At 43.7% G+C, this 21,520-nt stretch overlaps 1 protein-coding gene across 1 annotated transcript in view; it reads left to right on the top strand.

Moving 5' to 3' along the window:
- LYPD1 (LY6/PLAUR domain containing 1) overlaps positions 1-21,520 on the top strand; it is a 31,664-nt gene that overhangs the window by 522 nt on the left and 9,622 nt on the right. The window contains exon 2 of the mRNA XM_003794369.2: positions 1,104-1,241. Coding sequence (XP_003794417.1) covers positions 1,104-1,241 — 138 coding nt within the window. The remainder of the gene's footprint in view (positions 1-1,103; positions 1,242-21,520) is intronic.

Here is a 21,520-nt window from a genome sequence, read left to right as displayed (position 1 = left end):
TGCTGCAGCTGCTCGGGCTGCACAGTGGATAGAAGCTGGGCTTGGGAGGAGGGAGGGTCTGAGCGTGCTGGGGCCTTGGCGAAGTAGAGGGGGCGACATTTCCGAACCCCGCCAAGTTGTCAGGTGTCTCTGACAACCCGTAGGGTTGGCGCCACCGACAGGTGAGCGGCGCGCTGGACAGCCCGCGGCAGCGCCCTAGCTGGGTGCTGCGCCCAGAGTGCGATCGATGTGGGGTGGGAGGGCGCACCCGGCCGGGGAGCCCGGGCACTAGGTCTGGACTGAAGCTCGCAGACCCGAGAAGAGCAATCAAGCTGAAGCTCGGAGAGGCGCGAACGTTTCGGTCCGTCTCTCCAGTTCGCCTACCGCTCCCGACTGCGCTCCGTGGAGCTGGGACCCCGACCACCCGCCCTAACCAAAGGGTTGCTGGAAAAGCCTGGTCTCTGGGAGCAAGGGCTGCGGTGTGGCGGTCTGGAGTGCCGGCACGCGCTCGCACACCCTCTCCCACCCGCTGCTCGCCCCTGCCGCCGCGGGGACCGTCCCGGCGAAGGGCCGCCGATCCAGGCCTGGGGACTTGGGATGCAGCAGCACTTGGCGTCCAGCGCCTCCTCCCGGGATCCCGGGTGGTCGCTCAGGGAGCCACGGAGCCCTAGCACAGGAATGCTGACTTCAAAAATTAAATAAATAAAAACTGAAAAGGCGTCAGCGACTGCAATCATGAATAGTGCCAAAAAACAGTAATTAAGTAATTTGTAACCAATTAGCAATTAGGCAAATCCTTTGGCATAGTCTGGAGCTGACGCATGTCTTTGGAGCTACTTCGCTCTTGGGGCTGTACCACCCTCCTTTCAACTTCTTGGAGAAAGGCCCGGGGTGCTGTTGGATGGGCTCTCTGGATCTAGAGCCAGGGCCCAGTGGTCTCGGGCTATATTCCACAGGCCTCCGCAGGACTGCCGGCTTCCGCCACGTCCAGCCCTACTTTGGAGATCCAGACGGCAGGGCCCCAGGTATCCCGGAGTAGCGGCTCTTGGGGGACTGGGATGCTCGCGATTTCCTGGGTGGGCTCTTTGGGGACTGATCTGAACCCGACTGCGTCTGTTCCCTAGGCTTTGCGCTGCAAATCCAGTGCTACCAGTGTGAAGAATTCCAGCTGAACAACGACTGCTCCTCCCCCGAGTTCATCGTGAATTGCACGGTGAACGTCCAAGACATGTGTCAGAAAGAAGTGATGGAGCAGAGTGCGGGTAAGAGCCCAGAAGCTCCCCCTCCGCCCTCCAGCCTGGGCCGGGAGTGCGATGTGCGTGAGGAGGCCATCAAATAACAGGAAACGGGGCTGACATTGATTTAATGCACACTCTGGTTATCACAGATTTACTATTACAGTGCTGGGAAAATGAAGAGTTCCAAATAACTTTAATCTCATTAGAGTTAATTACCAGGGCTTCTCCCCAAGGGTCTTGGGAGGGGAAATGCATTCAAATTAGTGGTTCTGCTCTTTTTATGTACTCCCCTTACCTCCCTAGCTAAAAGCTGATGAGGGGTGGTGTAAAAATATACTGCTAACTGGCCCTGGCTTGGGCAACTAGACAGTAGCCTGTGAGCAATGTCAGCCTGAAATATGAAGCCAGTTGAAGTTCCCAGAGGTCAGAGCTTGAAAAATGTGTTCTGTCATAGAGCCACACCATATTTCCTTGAAGAACACTACAGGATCTTTATTTAATTTTAGAACTAATGCATCAAATTCCAAGCACAAATTGCCCAGATCTTTAAAGGAATGTCGTTCTCAGTCCTAGTGGCTTAGCAGCTGGCTGGCTGAGGAAGGGACTTGAGCACCCTGGGAGGGAAGATGATGTCTTGTGGGACATCCACCATGGTTGGCCAGAGTCTTCTCACTGAGGTGGAATTCCCCAAAGTCCCCCAAAGTGTTCAGAACTTTGGGAAAATGAATGGAGCTGTAGCTTTGATTTCAAGGTCAAGCCCACCTGTAAACAGAGATGTGTCATTTTAAAGATACTGAAAAGATAGGAAGTAACGTGCTGTGAAGGCTGATAGTGAACAAACCAAAGCCTTGTTCCTCTTTAGTTTGGTGAACTGCCCACAGAGCCCTTGCAAGTGATCAAAACTATTATGTGATTCTTTTAACCCACTGGCAAACCAATGCAAGCACTCTAGTTTTAAAGCCAGCACCTTAGGAAAGTAGTTTCTTCTCAAAGAAGGGTCTGGAAATGCCCTGTTGCTGACTGTGTCATTACCCATTTTGCGAGCAGATGGTAGCTTGCCACCATGCGGCAGAGATGTGGTGTGCCCAACTGTACCGGCTGTTCTTTACAGGTCACTGTTGGTCTAGGTGTACATTCTTTCCACCAAAATTGCTCTTCTGGGAAGTCTGAGACTTAATTGCTCTCAAAAGGTACTTGTCCCATCAAATGTAGCAAGCATTGTATTGACATATAGGATTTGGGCTATTAATAAAGCAAAACAAAATAAAACTTAGTAATGATTCTTTAGCTAAGATTGCTGTGGAATATTAGGACAGGTGGTTTCATTTCTACTTGTGTTTAGTTCTTGCGTTTTACCCAAGCAAAAAATTTACTACCTGTCTACCAGAGGAACTGCTATGATTTTAGTCAGAATCACTGTGAACACTTCATTGTTACTTTCAAATATTTGCGGCTTTCTTCGAGACAGTAGCAGTTTAGAGCCAGACAAAATGGGGATGTGCTGTGGACACATTAAGAACTTCTTCAGAATCCTCAAGGCCACTGCTTACCTGGGTGTCATGTTTTATAACCTGGGATATGGTTGAGAAAAGGATGTAAAATAAATTCAAGTCTGAAGAGGTCCTTTTTCTGAGAAACATTTTTTCCTCTCTAAAAGTGTATCTAAGATGAATACCACACACTCCATTTTCAAAGTGCTGTTTTTCATCTTGTTTCATTCTCTCCTCCAGGCCACACTGTAAAAAAAGCCATTTCAGGCATTCTAACTCCCCTTTTATCCACAGGAAACTTCAGCATGAAAAGTCTTCAAGTACCTGGCCTGACATGTCCCTCTGGCCACAGATCATAGGCCAAAAGGTGGATAGAGAGTGAAATAACAAGGCGATCTCAGTTATTATGGGGCCAGAACAGAAGCAGTGGATAAACTCAAAAGGAAGAATTATGAGGGGAGAGACGCTAGGTCTGGATCTGTACATGTGGAAGCAAAACCTTCTGCACCTGGATGCAATAGAAGCCAGCCAGGTGCATTTGTTTCTGGCCAAAAGGCTGATACTGCAAAGGCACGTCCATATTTATGTCCATGTAATTGTTACAGACCAGTCAGTTTAATTTTTTACCAACAAGGATAGAAAAGTAAACATAAAACTCTGGTTGTTTAATGACCACCATGAAGTAAAACCGTCACAGAAATAAGAGCTAGCCTTCGCTGCGTGCCCGGGCATCTGGCTCTTTCATGGGCACTTTCTAGGTACTAGCTCATGGAATCTGGTGGTCCTCCTTGGAGGCCCTGGCTGCCCCCAGCCACAACAGGTCAGTGTACAGTTCATTGCATGGTCAACTCCTCAGCTCTGGAGAAAGAAAGTAACACCTGTTAAGTGAGGCTATTAGGAATTGAAGTTGGAATTTTTTTAAGTTTAATCAATAACATGTACTGTACTGAGAATCTTAGCACATTGAACCGAAAGTTACTCCTACTTAAGGGGGACGCATATCAGGTCTTGCTGGAAGTTTTGTTCAACTCCACATGCCTGGGCACCCCCACCCCTGCCCATTTCATAATTCTGTGGTATATCTGGCCATGGCCTTTAAAAGCTTCCCCAAGTGGTGCTGGGGTGCCCCAAGGCGAGAATTTGGTATAATAGAGATTCAGAAAAGTTAGATGCCTGGTCTAGCTTCACCAGTGAGCTATTACTAAGAAGCACTTGAAGCCCACTTTCTGGGCCAGCATACAGTAGAATACACCGCCAGGTAAAATATGTGGGAAAAGATACTGTCAGGTCTACCTGAAAAGGTAATCCATGGAAAGTTCTTAGTACTTAGAAAATTTTTCATAACCACTAAGTTCACCTGAGAGGGTGAGTAACCAGGCCGTGAGGTGGATGTTGAAAGAATCTTGAGAACCAACCAGTAGGATTTTTAAAGTTCAAGTGCTATGTGGACTGGTGATTTTCCTAAGTATAGAAAAACCAGGGCTTTAAATGAACTAAGAAATTTTAATGAACTAAGCCAGTCTGACATTAACCAGTAATGAAAGGCTCTTTCTCAAAAACACCAGCGATGCCATATGCCCAGGCCTTTTGTTAGTCCTTTCTGAGTTAAGGCTGCAAACTCAGCTCCTAAAAATTTTGAGGCAGGTACAACTTTCAATGGGGAAGTACATTTGAAATTAACCATTGCTTATTCCCCAGAGTGGGATTCCTGTCAGGTGCTGAGATTATTTTCCCCCTCTCGCTGGCTGGCGCTGGCGTTGTTCCTTTGGTCATTTCTGGCCTAGTCTGTGACAAACAAGATATCCTTCAGCTTCTTCTCATTGTCCTTACTAATTGATATTTAAATGTTTGCATAACAAATGACTTGTTCTCACCAGCTCAGCACTTAATGAGTTAGTGTCTATTTACCAGCACCCTTGATAATGACATTTCTTTTGCTCTTGCTTATCATTGCACTCTGAAAAATATTTCAAATATTGATTTTCATTTCAGAATAGAAGCCCCCTCCAGTATGAATTTTTAAACCGGGGAATAAAGAATGTGAATTTGCATTTGTTTGACAGTGCAATCTTGTAATTAGAGTTTTTCCTCTTGACTAGATACAGTGAAAGGGGCATAATTTAATTTTTATAGACTAGCCAATTTCTGCCCTTAGTAAAATATAGCTCTGTCAGTGAGCAAAATGTTTCAGGTTCTCCTAAACCTTATTTAAAAGTTAAATGCAGTATATTGAGAGAAAGTTCATGGTCTGAATCAGTAACCTAATCGATCTCTTCACCCATCCTTTGCAAAATGCATTAATCTATTTGTCTGTTTTGCGATACAAGAGTTACTGATTTATATGCCATGTTGCATCTACATTGTGGCTGGATAAGTCATGGCGATTTTCCTTTTGGATTAGTTAGTTGCTTTTTAAGTTGGGCAGGAACAGGTTCATGCCTTAGATAGGTTCATTTTATACCTTATTTTCTCATGAGCTAAATGAGGGATAGTAAGAGAGGACTGCCTCTCTTGAAAATAGTCACCCACTCTTAGAAAGAAACAGACAATCAACTATGGCCTGTATTTTCTCAAGTCCGCTCCGGCACGACCCTGTGCCACTACTCAGTCGTACATCACGTTCCCTTTATACCTGGATTCTTTGATCTAAAATGCATGCGTGCCCTCCAGCTCACATGTACACACATGCACTCACTGGCATGTATTTGTATGTACACGTTTGCCTGTATATATTCACATGTACCCCCATACATGACTCTTGTAAGAAAAATAAAAATGTTAAGTCATCCTTGGCAGACAGTTGGAAGATCACTCAATCCAAACTATGTTGCAGGCACAAAGACATTTTCTAACATTTTTTTTCCCCAAGACACCTCCTTTAGGAGCCCCAGGGCTCTCTGTTGCTCTCCCTGCCTTCCTCCTCCTGCCAGTCCTCTCCCCTCAACTCTTTTTTAGATGACCGGCCTGCAGGCCTTCCTTCCCCACCCTTAACCCCACTTTGAATCAATCAGAAGGGCTTATGCACAGCAAATAAAGTGAAAAACAACCCCCCCCCCAAATTGTTATTATTGCAACTTTGGCAAAGGAGACTTTGACAAGTTAAAAAAAAAAAAACTTTAAAATGAACTAGATTCAGATGTCAAAAAAGTTATCTTCATATAATAACCCCAGCCCTGCTAAAAATGTTCCATGTCAACTTCAGTGGAGTGAGAAGTCTCCCTGGAAGAGGTTGTGTTTGGCGATTGTCATCACTATGTCCTTTCCTTCCGGAGCCTTTCTCTTTGGGGTAAGACATTTTGCCAAGCGGTTGCTCACTTAGCTCGTGAGAAGCAGTGTCTCTTTCATGTGGTGGCCGTCCTGGCTTCTGAGGAGGTATTTGGAGGGGGAATATCAAATGTCTTTAGTCCCTCGGACTCTCCAGTAAGTAAAGTATTTGTTTATGTTAACTTTCTAGCTGAACAAGCAGCCAGCGCTGACCTCTCATCTCCACAGATGAAACGTTTGAAGATTGATCCGGCTCTCCCATAACACTAATTCCTCCCACTACGGTTGCATGAAAGCTTCTGTCATTGATGGTTTTCCTAATGAGTTTAAACAGAGGCTTCAAAGCTGGGGCATTTTTCCCAAGTGAAAATGAAACGGAGTATGAAAACAAAACACACTCTTTCCTTTGAACTTTGAAAAGGAAATCCGCTTCCCTTATAGAATCCTGAAACAAAAAAATTCTGAATCTACAGCTTTGGCAAAGAATGTGTGCACTCTCTCACTCTCTTCCTCCCTCCCTCCCTCCCTCTCTTCTTTCTTTCCTTTCTTCTGTTTCTCTACCTGACTTCTTTCTCCCTCCCTCCCTCCTTCTACCTACTTTTCTTTTCCTTTCCCTCCTCTTTCTCCCCCCTTCCTTTCTCCTTCCCTTCCTTCCTTCCTCTCTCTTTTCTTTTCCTCTTTCTTCCCTGCTCTTTTTTCCTCTTCCTCTTCCTTTGTTCCTTTCTCTCCCTTCCGGCTCCTTTCCTCATTCCTTCTTTCCTTTCCTTTCTATGACTGATTGACTTTGGTTCAAATGCCCAGACCAGGCAAAAGCTTCTTAGCACACGAAGGACTCAGTGCCCCAACCCTTGCTTTTTCTTTGTTGAATGGAAAAGGTACTCAGCTCCACTAGAGGAGAGAGCACTCACGTTCTCAGCCTTTCCGGTTTGGTAACCTTGAAGAGGTTATTTAATGTCCTAGGGACTTACTTTCCTCCCCTGTAAAATGTAGAAACAGGCTTCCTGTTTTCTTGGGAGATAGCATCAAGCGAATGAGAAGTGCCGTCAGTATGATCATCTTGAAGGAATTGTTCCCCAAAGTGGGGCTCTGCCTGCCTGGACGCTCCCCAGGCGTTGTTTCATCCACTGTCTCCCCTGCCCCTGAAGGCGGGGCCACAGTGCTACTTCTCACACTATTTTCTCATTTCTCAGACTGAGGGAGTCCTTGAATTCAGCCTCTAGTTCCTTATGGTATGATCCTAATTAGTCTAGATTTATGACTGAAGGTTCACAGTGAATTAATATCCCCACTTATAGCTGGTGAATCTGAGACAAGAGAGGTTCAGTGATTTGCTCAGGACCATACAGCCTGAATTCAGGACTGGAATTCAAGCGCCTTCTGCTTTTCCAGGGTTTTATCAATCACTATAGTGAATCACTATAATTCACATAACAAAAAAGTGGGCCTTCTAAAGTGTCCCATTGTGTAGTTGTTAGTATATTCACCGACTTGTGTGACTACACCTCTGTGTAATTCCCGAACGTTCCGTCATTTTCATCAGCAATCACTCCCCATTTTTTCCTCCTCCCGGCCCCTGGAAACTCCTAATCTACTTTCTATTTCGGTGGATTTCTCTATTATGACCACTTCCTATAAACGGAATCCTACACTCTGTGGCCTTTTGTGGCTGGCTCTTTTGCCTGGGACATGATGTCAGCGACCATCCAGCGCGGCCCATTTTGAGATGTGTCTTTCCCTTGCTGCTCTTGCTCATGCAGGTGTCTGAAGAGAAGGCTCTAACTTGGCAGATCTCTGTCTTACAGAGTGGGGTGGGATGAGACGGGATGAGACGGGGCTGCTTGTGAACCTTAGGACTCCAGTGGCTAATTAGCCAATTTGTGGAGTTGAACAAAACTCCTGTGCCAAGAGCAAGTCATTCTAGTGAGCAGGAGAGCCAAGGAATTCATGTTCTCCAGACATACCACATTGCAGCTGCCCACCCATCACCTTCTATTAAATGATTAATCTGCTTTTCCTTGAAGAGATCTTGAATCCGTCACATACGTGCTGGTTGGGAAGCTCTTAGCAGACATCGCAGCTGCCCAGCCCACGTAGTCTGCAGCCCTCAAGAACCACACCCCTCTGAGGCTAGCAGAGGGGCCCATCTATCTGAGCCACACTCTCATTTTGCAGACCGATACTGTGGTGCAGACAGGAGCTTTCTTTCTAGAGGGCTCTGAGTATCTCGATCAGTCTATTTCTTTCTTCCTCTGAGAAGGCTCAAGGGTAGGGCAGGTTGAGGGAGATTATGGAGAAAGATTTTGCTTAAGATCAGATTCTGGCATGATTTGGTCATCTGCAGTGAAGACTGTGTCCATACACACGTCTCTTTTCTCCCCAGCCAAATGATTGATTATGGCCTTTGTGTAAGCAGAACTACTTCTTTAATAGTGGGGAGTATCTTTTCTTCTCTGTTATTTCCTTCCTAAAGACTCAGCTGGCTTCTTTGCCTTGTAGTTTTCATTGTGGTAGAAGATGTTATTTCAGAGGTCTGGGGGAGAGTCGTGTGTCCCCTCCCCTGGGCAAGCCACAGGAGGCTGCTTCTGTAACCTAGGAGCCTCAGTCAAATCTGGGATGAGTCAGCTTACAAACAAACAAAAGAACTATGATATATGCCCTTAATTCTATCTAGGACTTGGGTTGTTGCTACATCGTGATTCAGAATCTGTTTTCGTGGGCCAGAGCTGTAGGGCATGTTCTCTTATTAATAAATTGGTTCCAATCCTCTGATTGCCTCCAACACCACAAAGTAAAGCAGGAGATGGGCTGAATTAAGTGCTTTAGATAAGGTGAAATCAGAGAGAGTTTGTAATAAATTGCTTTTTAAAAACAGAATGTATTTAAACAGAATAAAGCAGGGCGCTCAAGCTGTTGATTGCAAGCTTCGCAAACCATGAGGGGGATCCAGACGCAAAAGTGATAAAGTGTTGTATTATTTTAAGGAAGTTGTGATATTTGGTCCAGTGCATTTCATTTCTCACTGGACATGGACAATAGCTTTTTATGTTTTTCTATTTCTTGGACTTGTTCGCAAGTGCAGTGGAATGACTGGAGATGGAGGCGGAGGCAGAGGCGGGCGGTGCCAGGCGCGGCTCTCGGCCTGCCAGGGCCCGTGTGTGCTGCACGCAGGGTGCATGCAGATGGAGCAGGGCCGTTTACCTTGCTCTCCACACAGCCTGGAGCCTTCTTCAAAGAGCAGCAGCGGAAGCAGTTGCATTAAGTGACGCTGGGCAGTGGGTTTTATGTACTGTTTTATGACTTATGTAAAATCTAGCAAACCACTGGGGTCTCCTGTAACTTCAGAGAACCATTGAGAAATAGCAAGAGGCGAGGCAGGCTGCCTAGTTTCCCACCCCAGGGAGACATCCAGACTGCCAGTGCAGGGGGTTCTTCAAAGCCTTCCTGTGCCTTCAGAGGGAAGGCAGCCGGTGAGAACGCACCTGGAGACTGAAGTGTTAGCTCACTTTCTCTGAATGGCAGGACAGCTTTCTACTCAATCTGTCACCGGCTGTTGGGAGGGAAAGAAGGATCCAGCAAGTCTGAGGCAGACTTTTTGCATGAGAGTGGATTAAGATTGAGGATTAAACAACCTCTGTGAAACCCAGGTCTGTGCATGAAAGCCGGCCAGTAGCCCTGCTCACCAGCGCCCTGGTGGAAAGCGGTCCTAGTAATTGGTGTAGGTGATGGAAGTTCTGAGAACTTTATCTTTGTTCACTGTTCTCTGGCCAGCCAGTTGGCCTGATGGCAGAATCTTTCAGTATTTTAAAGTATATTTTCCTAATCAAATTGAATTACGGCTCCATCATGACAGCCCATTCAGGGCTTTCATTTGTGTACAGCAGCTCCTGAAAGGATGCTGTTGCCCCCCCTCTTGCCCCCCCCCATAATGCTCTGTCTTTATTTCCCCTCCCTCCTTCCTCCTGCTCTCTCTCTTACACACAGTCACTCACTCACTGGGAATGGTGAATAAATATTTGCTGCATGAGTATATTGAAGAAATTGATATTCGATCTAAAACAGACAGATTTATCAGCATTTTAAAATATTACACCACACATGAAGGAGCTTAAATCTTTAGCATAAGAAAGAAAAAAGACTGGTTGACTATATCTTTTACTTTTTAGTTAAACTAGAAATAGCTGACTAATGCCTGTTTAGTTAACAGCTGTCACTTAAAGAACCACTGTGATATATAATCTGCCCCCAGTGTTTCTAGTTTGTCAGCTTGCTTTCAAGGCTGACCTGGCTTTGCTTTAAATAGGAGTGTTTTCAGGAAACACACACAATGCTCACTCTCACCTCTCTGCAGCAGCCACCTCACTTGGTAGCCAAGGCAGCTAGGGAACTCAGCCACTCCTCACCTGGAACCCTATCATATGGAGATCAGCCTTGGTCACTAGTTCCCTTGGGTAAAAAGAAAATCCTCCTCATAGTCATATGGCCCCCAGTCCTCTCCCACACAGGAGATGCAAGTTAAAAATACAGAGGGAAGAGAAAAAGAAAAGACTTTTTAATAATTCTCCTTATTATCTGTTCGGCCCCATATATGATTTCAGTGGGCTCTGTAAACTCAACTAATTGCTTGTATTCTTGTCCCTTTTATTGAATATCATTAACATCATTGTCATGCTATTGATAGAACTTGGGTGCCATTGTCATGTTCATGCCCAAAGCAACTCCATCTGCATCAGCTCTTAGCCGTCCAGGAGCATTTGTCCGTCCCCTTCAGTCTACAGGGCAAAGCTTCGGAAGAGAATTAACCAGCTGTCCCTGCTGCCAAATTCCTTTCTGCTCTTGTCTTCGCCCTAGACCTTGTTTTTTGTATCACTTAAGAATATTTTTGGCTACAAATAGCAGGGACTTAAACATAAAGACATTTATTGTTTACCTAACAAGATCAAGATCGTCCCCAAGTAGGTGGTCTTGGGGTTGTTCCTGCAGCTGAGTGATGTCATCAGAGACCCAGGCTTTCTCCATTTCCTGCTCACTTCCTAAAGCATGTTGGCATTTTGTCCTCAAGCCTGTTGCCTCTTGGTCACAAGGCAACCACCACTGTATTCAAGTTAAAGGGAAGAGGTAGCACTAGGGACCTCTAATCTTCAGCTTTGCCTTTTAATAATGCAACAGAAGCTTTCCTGACCCCACCCCAAAGAATTCTCTTTGTCCCTCACTGGCCACTATTAGCTGTGAGTGTGGCAATTGGGTGGCCCACTGTCATTGTCTGCCAGATCACCTTTTGAGAAATCTGTGCACAAGATTGGAAAAAATATGGCACAGTGCTTGGAGAAAGGACAGGGATAACTTCTTCTGAACATCATCACTATTTTGCCTACATCGAATGCTGACATGCCAAGAAATACGTATACTAACAAGTGTGAATTCAGGTCTTAAAGTTTAGCGCAAGATGTACATGACATTTTGGAACTCTGAACTCTGAGATACAAAAGTATAACCAAATTTTAGTGTGAGGACATTTCCCTAGAGGAGAATGCGTTCTTCATGGTAACAGAGAGAAGTGTGCTTTGGGCTGAATGCTTAGATCTTCCTGTCCATTCCATTTGGGGCCGTTATGCCACCAATGACTCTTATTTTCCCAACGTGGAGATGAATTTGTATGCAGGAACTGGTTATGCATCTTTGGGCCCCACGATGTTAATCTTACCATTTGAGAACAGTAATCAGAAAGACATCAAGGTTAAAAATGCAAGAGCACAGTTTCATAAATCATGGAAGGGCACTGTTAATACTGAGATAATAAGTCATAAATATCTGTTCCCTCAATCCCCCAAGGCAAACGGGGGAACAAAGACACGAGCTGAGGGAAAGCAAGTGGCTGTACAGAGACCTTCCCGGCTCAGAAAGTTATAAATAAGCAGAGAAATCCAAATCTGAGACCAAAGTAAAACTCAATTGGCATCATACATTATGGGCTGGTTGTTTGCTTGCTATAATTAAGTTGGCATCAGTGGTTAACAGCCTTGAAAATTAAGCTCAACAAAAAAAACTTTTGAAAAGTCTTCTGAATAATGAACTTAACACATCCCTGTTACAAGGAAAAGGAATGTGTTCTTACAGTGTCTTTTGTCATGTATCTATTTGTTGCTGTGCCTGTTGTTCTCACGAATACATTTATTTTTACCCTTCGAGGTCATTGCATCTGCTTAGTTCATCCTCAATTTCTGGTTTTCACAGCGAGGCCAAGATGGGCTCGGTATCAGTATATCAGAATGGATGGTGCAGAACTTGGCAAATATTTTTATTTATTTATTTATTTTTCCTTTTTCAAATGGTTGTTAGCATTCTTATTTGGTTCCTGTGGCCATCTGCCACTCAAGGGAGGGGGGTGGCCTTTAAATATTCACAATTGTGGCAAAGGAAAAGTACTTAAGAGCCACACCACAAAATTGTCTAGAAAAGAACTACTGTCCAGATCGTCTCTCTTTATGCTTGATAAACGGTGCCCATCATGGCAGTAACCAGGCACAAGTATAGATAAGTCTCTTCTCCCCAAGTTGTTTCCATTAGAATGCAGAGGATGTCAGAATTCCTCACGAAATATCCTTTAAGAGAAAAAAGAAATACTTGGGAACAGATCGAAGGTCTTTTTTTCTTGCAGTTCCTTTCAAAACTCAGTGAAAATACTTATAGTTCATTCCAATTACCCCTTCCTGAGCATTTTTCTTTGAGGAGCTGTTCCTAGCCCTGCATAGAATATTTATTGTGATGTAATCCTAACTATGGTGCAGTAAGTGTTGGTTATTTTTAAAGTAGAGAAAGATTAGTCTCACTCCAAAATAGGCATCACACAAGTGGTACTTTGCCACAGAAGTTTGACTTTAAAGCTAAATTGCGTAAGATGGGTAAAAGTAATGGACTATTTAAGGACTCTGTTTTTGTATCAGCAAAAAAGAACAGAGCCAAAGGAAATTGGGAAAGATGAATGCATGGTGGTCCACAAAGAGGAGAGGACACAAGCTTTGTGCCTGTATTTTAATTAACCACTGAGGCAGAGGTTAAAGCGAGAAAACTGGGAAAATAATTTATTTTAAAAGCATTCTCGGGAGGGGGGCAGTTTAAAAAAAAAAAAGCATTGTCATAGCAAGTGGGTTATAGTGGAGTTGTAGCCCCAAACTACCAAACTATCTGGAATAGCCCAAAGTTGTATGTCCCTCTGGTGGGAAGTGGAGGAGGGGTGACAGGTCCTCTGGCCCCAGTTACAGCTGAGTGTTGCGGTCATAGTAAGTATGATGTTTAATCCTCCATAGCTGAGGGATGTGCGATACCCCAGCACAAGCAATGTGAAATGGGTATTGTTTGTGACCTATAGAGGATTAAACATCATCATGACAGTTATCCTCAAGGCTTAAGGGCTCTTTGGAGTAGATTAGTTTGGAAAATGCTTCCCAGGTCCCCAGAGAACCACGGCTAATAATTAAGTGCTAGGACACTGTGCAGACTGGAAAGAAGGGAGTCTCTTGGGGTGTAATGAGCCCCCAGTAGTTATCAGCCTTTTTTCTCCCCCCAGTTCTGAGCCAATTGAGAAATTAAACAAGGAACAGGGCAGATGAGACCAAAAATATCACCATGGTTACTGAGAAGGTTGAGGAAGGAACTTTGGGTTGACAGGCAAATGGGCTTTGGAATTAGCTAGGTTCACACAGTCACCGATGAGGCCAGCTAAGGGAACTCTCTTGCCCAGAGGAGCAGGGCAGAATACCTGCTAGATACGAGTCACTCACTGCTCAGAAAGGGGAGACGCAATGTGGGCCCAGTCCATCTTTCCCAAATTCACCAATCAGATATGTCACCCCACCTGAAGGGTGAATGGGGGGGCATGAGCTACACTAATTGAGTTCCCGTCATATGGAAGAACACACTGAGACTAGAGGAAAAACATTCCCCCAGGGACCCTCCCTCAGCCCATCACGCTGAAACCTAGTCATTTCTGGACTCCCCAGGTGTCCGGAGGTAAGAGTGCAGCTGTTAAATAGCTTGGACTATGGGGGTATGTCTGTCACACACACACAGACACATACACTTGCTCTCATCAGGGTGGCCAGTGGCCAAGCACATCTCATTGAGGCATTTGCTAGGGTATGTATAAACACAGAGCATGTAGATTGTTCTTCACCCATGCCAATGTTATTTTTTATTTTTAATTATGAGTACCTAAAAGTTGTATATATTTATAGGGTATGTTCAATGTTTTGATACAAGTATACCGTGTGAATTAATCAAATCAAGGTAATTGGAGTATCCATGACCTCAGCTACTTATCATTTTTGTTAGGCACATTCCAGTTCCGCTTTTTTAGTTATTTGAAAATATGCCCTAAATTATTGTTGACTTATAATCACTTTCTTGTTCCATCAGATATTATTCATTCTATCTAATCATATTTTTGCCCCTACTTAATATCACCCCCACTTAATCCCCACTTCTCTGTTACCCCCTCCTCACCTCTGGTAACCATCATTCTACTCTCTGTCAGCATGAGACCATTTGTTTTTAACATTTTGTACCCACATATGAGTGGGTACACTTAATATCACCCCCACTTCTCTGTTACCCCTCCTCACCTCTGGTAACCATCATTCTACTCTCTGTCAGCATGAGACCATTTGTTTATAACATTTTGTACCCACATATGGGTGGGTACACTTAATATCACCCCCACTTCTCTGTTACCCCTCCTCACTTCTGGTAACCATCATTCTATTCTCTGTCAGCATGAGACCATTTGTTTATAACATTTTGTACATATGAGTGAGAACATGTGAGATCTGCCCTGCAGTGCGTGGCTTACTCCATGAAACATAATATTCTCCAGTCCCATCAATGTTGTTGCAAATGGCAGGATTTCATCCTGTTTCATGGCCGTTTAATACTCCATCGTGTATATGTACCACCATTTCTTTATCTATCCACCTGTTGGTAGACACTTAGGTTGATTCCAAATCTTGGCTATTGTGAATAGTGCTGCAGTAAACATGGGAGGGCAGCTTTCTTTTTCATATACTGATTTCCCATCCTTTGGATATATACATGGCTGTGGGATTGCTGGGGCATATGGTAGCTGTTTTTAGTTTTTTGAGGAGCCTCCATAGTCACTGCACTAATTTACATTCCTATCAAAAGTGTATGAGGGTTCTCCTTTGTCCACATCCTCACCAGCATTCATTACTGCCTGTCTTTTTTTTTTTTTTGACCTCAAGCTATCCCCCTGGGTAGAGTGCCATGGCATCACAGCTCATAGCAACCTCCAACTCCTGGGCTCAAGCGAGTCTCCTGCCTCAGCCTCCCAAGTAGCTGGGACTACAAGCTCCCGCCACAACGCCTGGCCATTTTTTTTTTGGTTGCAGCCATTATTGTTTGGCGGGCCCGGGCTGGGGATTCGAACCCGCCTCCTTAGGTGTATGTGGCTGGCGCCTTAGCTGCTTGAGCCACAGGCTCCGAGTCTTTTTTTTTTTTTGAGACAGAGTCTTACTATGTTGCCCTTGGTAGAGTGCCATGGGGTCACAGCTCACAGCAACCTCAAACTCTTGCACTAAAGCAATTCTCTTGCCTCAGCCTCCCCAGTAGCTGGAACTACAGGCACCCGCCACAATACCTGGCTATTTTTTTTGTTGTAATTGTCATTGATGTTTAGCAGGCTGGGCCAGGTTTGAACCCGCCAGCCCTGGTATATGTGGCCGGCACCCTAACCACTGAGTACCAAGCCTGTCTTTTTGATAATAGCTATTTTAACTGAGATGACATGGTACTTCATTGTAGTTTTGATTTGCATTTCTCTGATGACTAATAATGTTGAGAATTATTTTCATACACATTTTGGCTATTGGTGTGTCTTTTGAAAAATGTCTATTCAGATCCTTTCCCCATTTTGTAATCAAATTTTTTGATGATTTTTTCTTTCCTGTTTAGTTGTGGGCGCTCCTACATTCTAGCTATTAATCCCGTCTCAGATGGGTAGTTTCCAAAAACTTTCTCCCATTCTGTGGGTTGTCTCTTCATTTTGTTGATTGTTTCCTTTGCTGTGCAGAAGCTTTTTAGCTTGATGTGATCTCATTTGTCTAATTTGCTTTGGTTGCCTATGCTTTGGCGGTATTAAGAAACATCAACCAGACCGATATTCTGAAGTACTTCCCCAGTGTTTTCTTTTAGTAGTTTCTTAGTTTCAGGTCATAAATTTAGGCCCTTAATCCATTTTGACTGAGTTTTATAAATGGCAAGAAATAAAGGTCTAGTTTCAATCTTCTGCATCTGACTATCCATGTCAACATCTTTTAAAAACTTTTTATGTGGAAATAAATGCCATGAAGGCTATGTTAACCAGTTTGATGAAAATATTTCAAATTGTGTATAAAACCAGTACATTGTACCCCATGACTGCATTAATGTACAGCGATGATTTAACTAAAAAAAAAGGAAAAAAAACTTTTTATGTGGAAATAATATGAACTTAGAGAAAAGCTGCAGAAAATAGCACAATTTATGTGTGCCCTTCACCCAATTTTGCTAATTTTAACAACTTGCATGACAGTAGTACAATGGTCAAAACTAAGAAATTAATCACACAATCCTATTAATGAAACAATTCTTTCCTTTTACTTGGATTCCCCGAGTTTTGCTTTCTTCTGTTCCAAGATCCTATCCAGGGTCCACCATTGCATTTTGTTGCCATGTCTTCTTCTTTTCCTCTAATCGCTCCCAGTGATTCATTCTTTCCTTGTTGTGTGGGATTCTGCCACTTTCCAAGATAACTGTTTGTACACTGTCCCTCAGTTTGGGTTTGTCTAATATTTTCACAGGATCAGACTGAGGTTATGCATTTTTGACAAGAAACTTTGGTAGCAACACGCCCTTTGCAGAGCATCTTATGGAGGGGAGCAAGCTGTCAATCTGTCTCATTACTGGTGATGTTGACTTTGATCGCTTAATTCAGATGGCATCTGCTGAGTGTCTCCCCTCCAAAGCTATTGCTTTTTCCTTTTTTAATTAAGAAATAACTTGAGCGAGATACGTTGAAATGATACAAATATCTTCTTCATTCTCCAACTTTACCTGCTAATTTCAGCATCCATTGGTGGATCTCTCCCACAACAGTAATTACTGTGGTATTCTAATATTTCTATTTCCCTCATTCCTTCTGAACTTATCAATTGGCATTCTTCTGTAAGGAAGATCTGTCTCTTCTCCAAATACTCATTCTATTATTTATTTATATGTCATATCAGCATGGACTCATGGATATTCACTTTATTCAATGGGTTATAATTTAATACTATCATTATTTATTTTTTTCCTCAAATTGCTTCAGCTTTGTCCACTGGTAGATGGGAAAGTCCAACCACAGCTCCAGTTTTGTTCAACCCAACTTTGTCCACTTTAGTGTTGCCCACTGGTCCATTGGTTCAAAAGGGTAAACTGAGGACTAGAGAAGTCCATTATCCAAGGATGTGGCCCAAGGAGCCATCTAGTCTAGATCTGCTGGACTCCAGAGTTCATGTTATTCCCACTGAGTATGGAATTCCTCTGGAAGTAAAATGAAATGTGGACATGATCTGCTTTAGTTGGCCTCCATCCCACCTTGTAGGTGAGGAAACTGAGGCCAATAAAAAAGAGGATCACAACTTCTGGAAGCCCCAGAACTTGATGGAAGAAATTAATGGGAGACCCTGACCTTCCAGCAATCAGCTCAGTATGTCTTTACATTCCAACACGGTCAGTAGTCATTCCCAGGTTGTTTTTATGTAGCGCTTAACAAATTCAGCTCCTTTTTAAAACATACATTGCTTGCCTTAGGACAAAATATCATTTCCCACTGGGCTTGCCAACCATGACTGGGATTTTTGAGCCTTCATGGTCATTTTGACAGGTCAAGAAATAATGCATCAAAGGAAGAACTAAACCACAGCACCTCATACAACCGAATACCTTCAGAGTAAGTGGCATGACCGGTTCAACTCCCAGATTATCTCCTTGGCAATATCAATTTATTTGAAAATGATGTTTCTAAAAGAAACAAAATCATTATTTTTTTTTCCTTCTCATTGTCAAGTATTATGTTCTCAAGAAGATTTAGAAAACCATAAAATTCCTGAAACTACATCTGGAAAATTATGATTAAGCCCAGAGAGGGGAAAAGTTACCACATCAACACTTATACTCTGCCTTAAAAGGCTCCCTTGCCTCCTAAAAGCAGCAACAATCTGGATCTGCCAGAGTTAAAATGAGGACATTATAGAAAATAAGGTTTGCTGAAACTTTAGTTTTCAAGCCTTTTTACAGAAATGAGGTTGCTTCTAGTTCATGCTGGAGACACCCCTAACAACAGCCACTGATGAGAGTCCCATGGGCTGGTCTGCTGAGGCTTCTTGCAGGGCTTTGGTTCAAAATAGAAAAACCTCTAAAATGCCTAAATGCTAGTTTTACCCAATAAGCCTGAATCCTGCCCATACTGGGAGCAGCCTTCAAGTAGTAGCTCCAAATTTACCGTTTCTTCCTCATTTTTCCCCAAGCTGGGCTGTGTCCCCTGTAGAGGGTAGCCTGGTATTCTTCCCTCTGGATACAAGTAGGTTGTGAGTCTGCTATGAAGGGCAGACTTTCTGCAGAGACAATTCACCTTAAAAATATTTTAAAATATGGAGATAGATTCTACCAATCCTGTAAAACTAGGTTTTTGATAGTAGTCTTGATGGAACCCAAAGAGATACTTTTTAAATATATTTCAAAAAGCAAATGTTCTCAACTGTGATGGCTTCTCTTATATAACTGCAGGAGAAAGACTGGGTAGAAAGCATGGATTTCATAATATAAAGGTCATCAGATTTTTTTTTTTGAGACAGAGTTTTACTCTGTCACCCGGGGTAGAATGCCATGGCATCATAGCTCACAGCAACCTCTAACTCTTGGGCTTGAGCAATCTTCTTGCCTCTGCATCCCGAGTAACTGGGACTACAGGTGTGAGCCACTAATCCCAGCTAGTTTTTTTTACTTTTAGTACTGATGGTGTCTCGCTTGTGCAAGCTAGTCTTGAACTCAGATTTTGATAGGTCATCAAACTGTGGTCCCAGGCCCAATCTGGCCCACTTTTATTGAGTTATAAACAGAACTCAATCCCACCCCAAATTCGTATGTTGTATCCCTAGTCCCCAATATGATGGTATTTGGAGAGGGAGCCTTTGGGAGATAATTAGGGTTAGATAAGGTCATGAGGATGAGGCCCTCGTCCAATGGAATTGGTGTCCTTGTAAAAGAGTGAGTGATACTGGGTGAGAGAGGGAGAGCTATCTGTGTGTATACATAGAAGAAAGCCATGTGAGGAGACAGAGGCGGCCATTGGCAAGCCAGGAAGAGAGCCCTCCCCAGAAAATGAATGTCATGGTACCTTAATTTGGAATGTGCAGCCTCCATAACTGTGAGAAAATTAATTTCTATTGTTTAAGCCACACAGTCTGTTGTATTTTGTTATGGCAGTCTGAGCAAACAAATACAGCACATTTCTGTAAGTGAAGTTTCCTTGTACAGCCACACCCATTTGTTTATGTACTATGTGTTGTATTGTGGTTGCTTCTATGATACAATATCATAAGCAAGGGGTTGTGACAGAAACCATTTGGCCTGCAAAGGCCAAAATATTTACTATCTAGCCCTTCACAGAAAAAGCGTGCCAATTCCTGGAATAGAAATTTACTGTATATATTACAGGTTTTTGAACATGAAAGGCCACCTCAATGGAAAATTAGAGGGCCAAAGGGAGGATATTAGTGGTCAATGGCCAAATTAGCACTGGCTGGATCACCTCTAAAATTGCCCTAGTCTTCCCACCTGGTCATCTCATGTATGAGGTCCATCACACACAGGGAACATGCCTGCCCTTGGACAGCAGGCACACAGGGGAGCCTGTCCTCTCATGAGGTTCATAGGACAGGTCTGTTGTGGCAATGGAGTGCAGCCTGGGATGCGATGAGCCGTCCCTCACTCTCCATGGCTGGGGGTTGTAGGGAGTGCTGGAGGCTTCCACAGTCCCTGCTCAGGGCAGGAGCCAGATCATAAGATGTAATGAAACCATTGCCATTATTAATGAAAAGACTTCTTAGATAAATTAAGATTTGCATTTATCGTCTGTATGTGTGTTCTCCCTCCCTAAGGCAGCTATTTGGAAGTTTAGACCACCTGGGTCAGAATTACCTGTGGGAGGTTCTAGAAATCTGTGTATTTAAGGAATGGCCAAGCAAGTCCTTATATGTTTGAGCAGCTCTCCCCGATGGAGTTCCAGCTCTGTGCCTAGGTGAGAGGCAGGTGCACTTCTGGCCAGCACTTTAGTGAAGTTCATAGTCAAGAACTTTATGAAGCAAACTTTTGGCCAGAGGAGTAACACCACACCAGCGATCAGCACATTAAAGTGTTTTGTACCTGCTGCCACCAGCCAGGCCAACCTACAGGCTTCTGGGCCTGAGCACTGCATGGGAAGGAAGCGCGTTCTCTCAGTGCTGCGGGATTCCAAAGCTGAGACCTCTGCCGCACTGGACTTCCTTCCAGTCCGGCTGGTGCAGGCACTTTTTATTCTGCCTACTCAAGCTGCGGTGACCCAGCTGTGTTAGGAGCAGGCAGAAAGAGCTGGACTCAAACAAAGAGAAAACACCATCTTTCTTCTTTCCCTCGCGTAATCAATAATTCAGCCCTCTAAAGCAAGCCAGATGCCTGGCAGCATGCTGGCTGCAAAAAAAAAAAAAAAAGACAGGGGCCATCCAAGCATCCACATCAGCTTCTAAAACTTCTTTCTTTCTCCCTCCTTCTGCCCTGTCTCCTGGCTTGCCTTGGTCATCCTCCATCTGAATACAAAACTAATAGGTTGGCTAAGAGGCAGCCCAGATACAGCCCAAGAGGCACAAGGATGGAGTGTGCAAAGCCATGGGGAAAAGAGGAGCCAGTAATTCTCAATATCAGAGCTAATCAGTCAGTCTAATTACTGCAGTCACCATCCCCTCTGAGATAAGTGCTGTGGTATTTGAATTCCATCAGTAGCTACTTGTACCAATGAAGAGCATGAATCAGGAAACACTTTGTGACCCAACACAGTTCATGGACCTGCGTCACTTGCTAGAGCCTTCATATAATTCATGGTTTAAAGAAAACAGAGTATATATAAATATATTCTACTTCGCATGATCAAACTGATCTTAAATGATATGAAAATAATCATCTGCCTGAATTTTTTCTATGGCAGCTATTAAATTATTTTTTAAATCAATAATGATTTAACTTTGTTTATATGTACCCATTTTCTTTTTTTTCTAATTTCTAATTTCTGATTAATATGGGAGTACGTAGTTAGGTTACATTGTTTGCATTTGTAAGGTAAAGCTGTAGCTATTGAGTTGTTGTTTCCTTCCCCCAGGAGGTGTGCCACATACCTGTGCACTGATCTCTGTGGGAGGGAACTGACCGAACCGCTCCTCCTTCCCCTCTTCTTTTTTTATTTTTATTTTTTTTATTTTTTTTATT

The sequence above is a fragment of the Otolemur garnettii genome, unplaced genomic scaffold (assembly GCF_000181295.1).
Source record: "Otolemur garnettii isolate 467f Iridium unplaced genomic scaffold, OtoGar3 scaffold00080, whole genome shotgun sequence".
NCBI lineage: Eukaryota > Metazoa > Chordata > Mammalia > Primates > Galagidae > Otolemur > Otolemur garnettii.
Note: the sequence above shows the minus strand (reverse complement) of the source record. Positions and strands in the feature narration are given on the sequence as shown.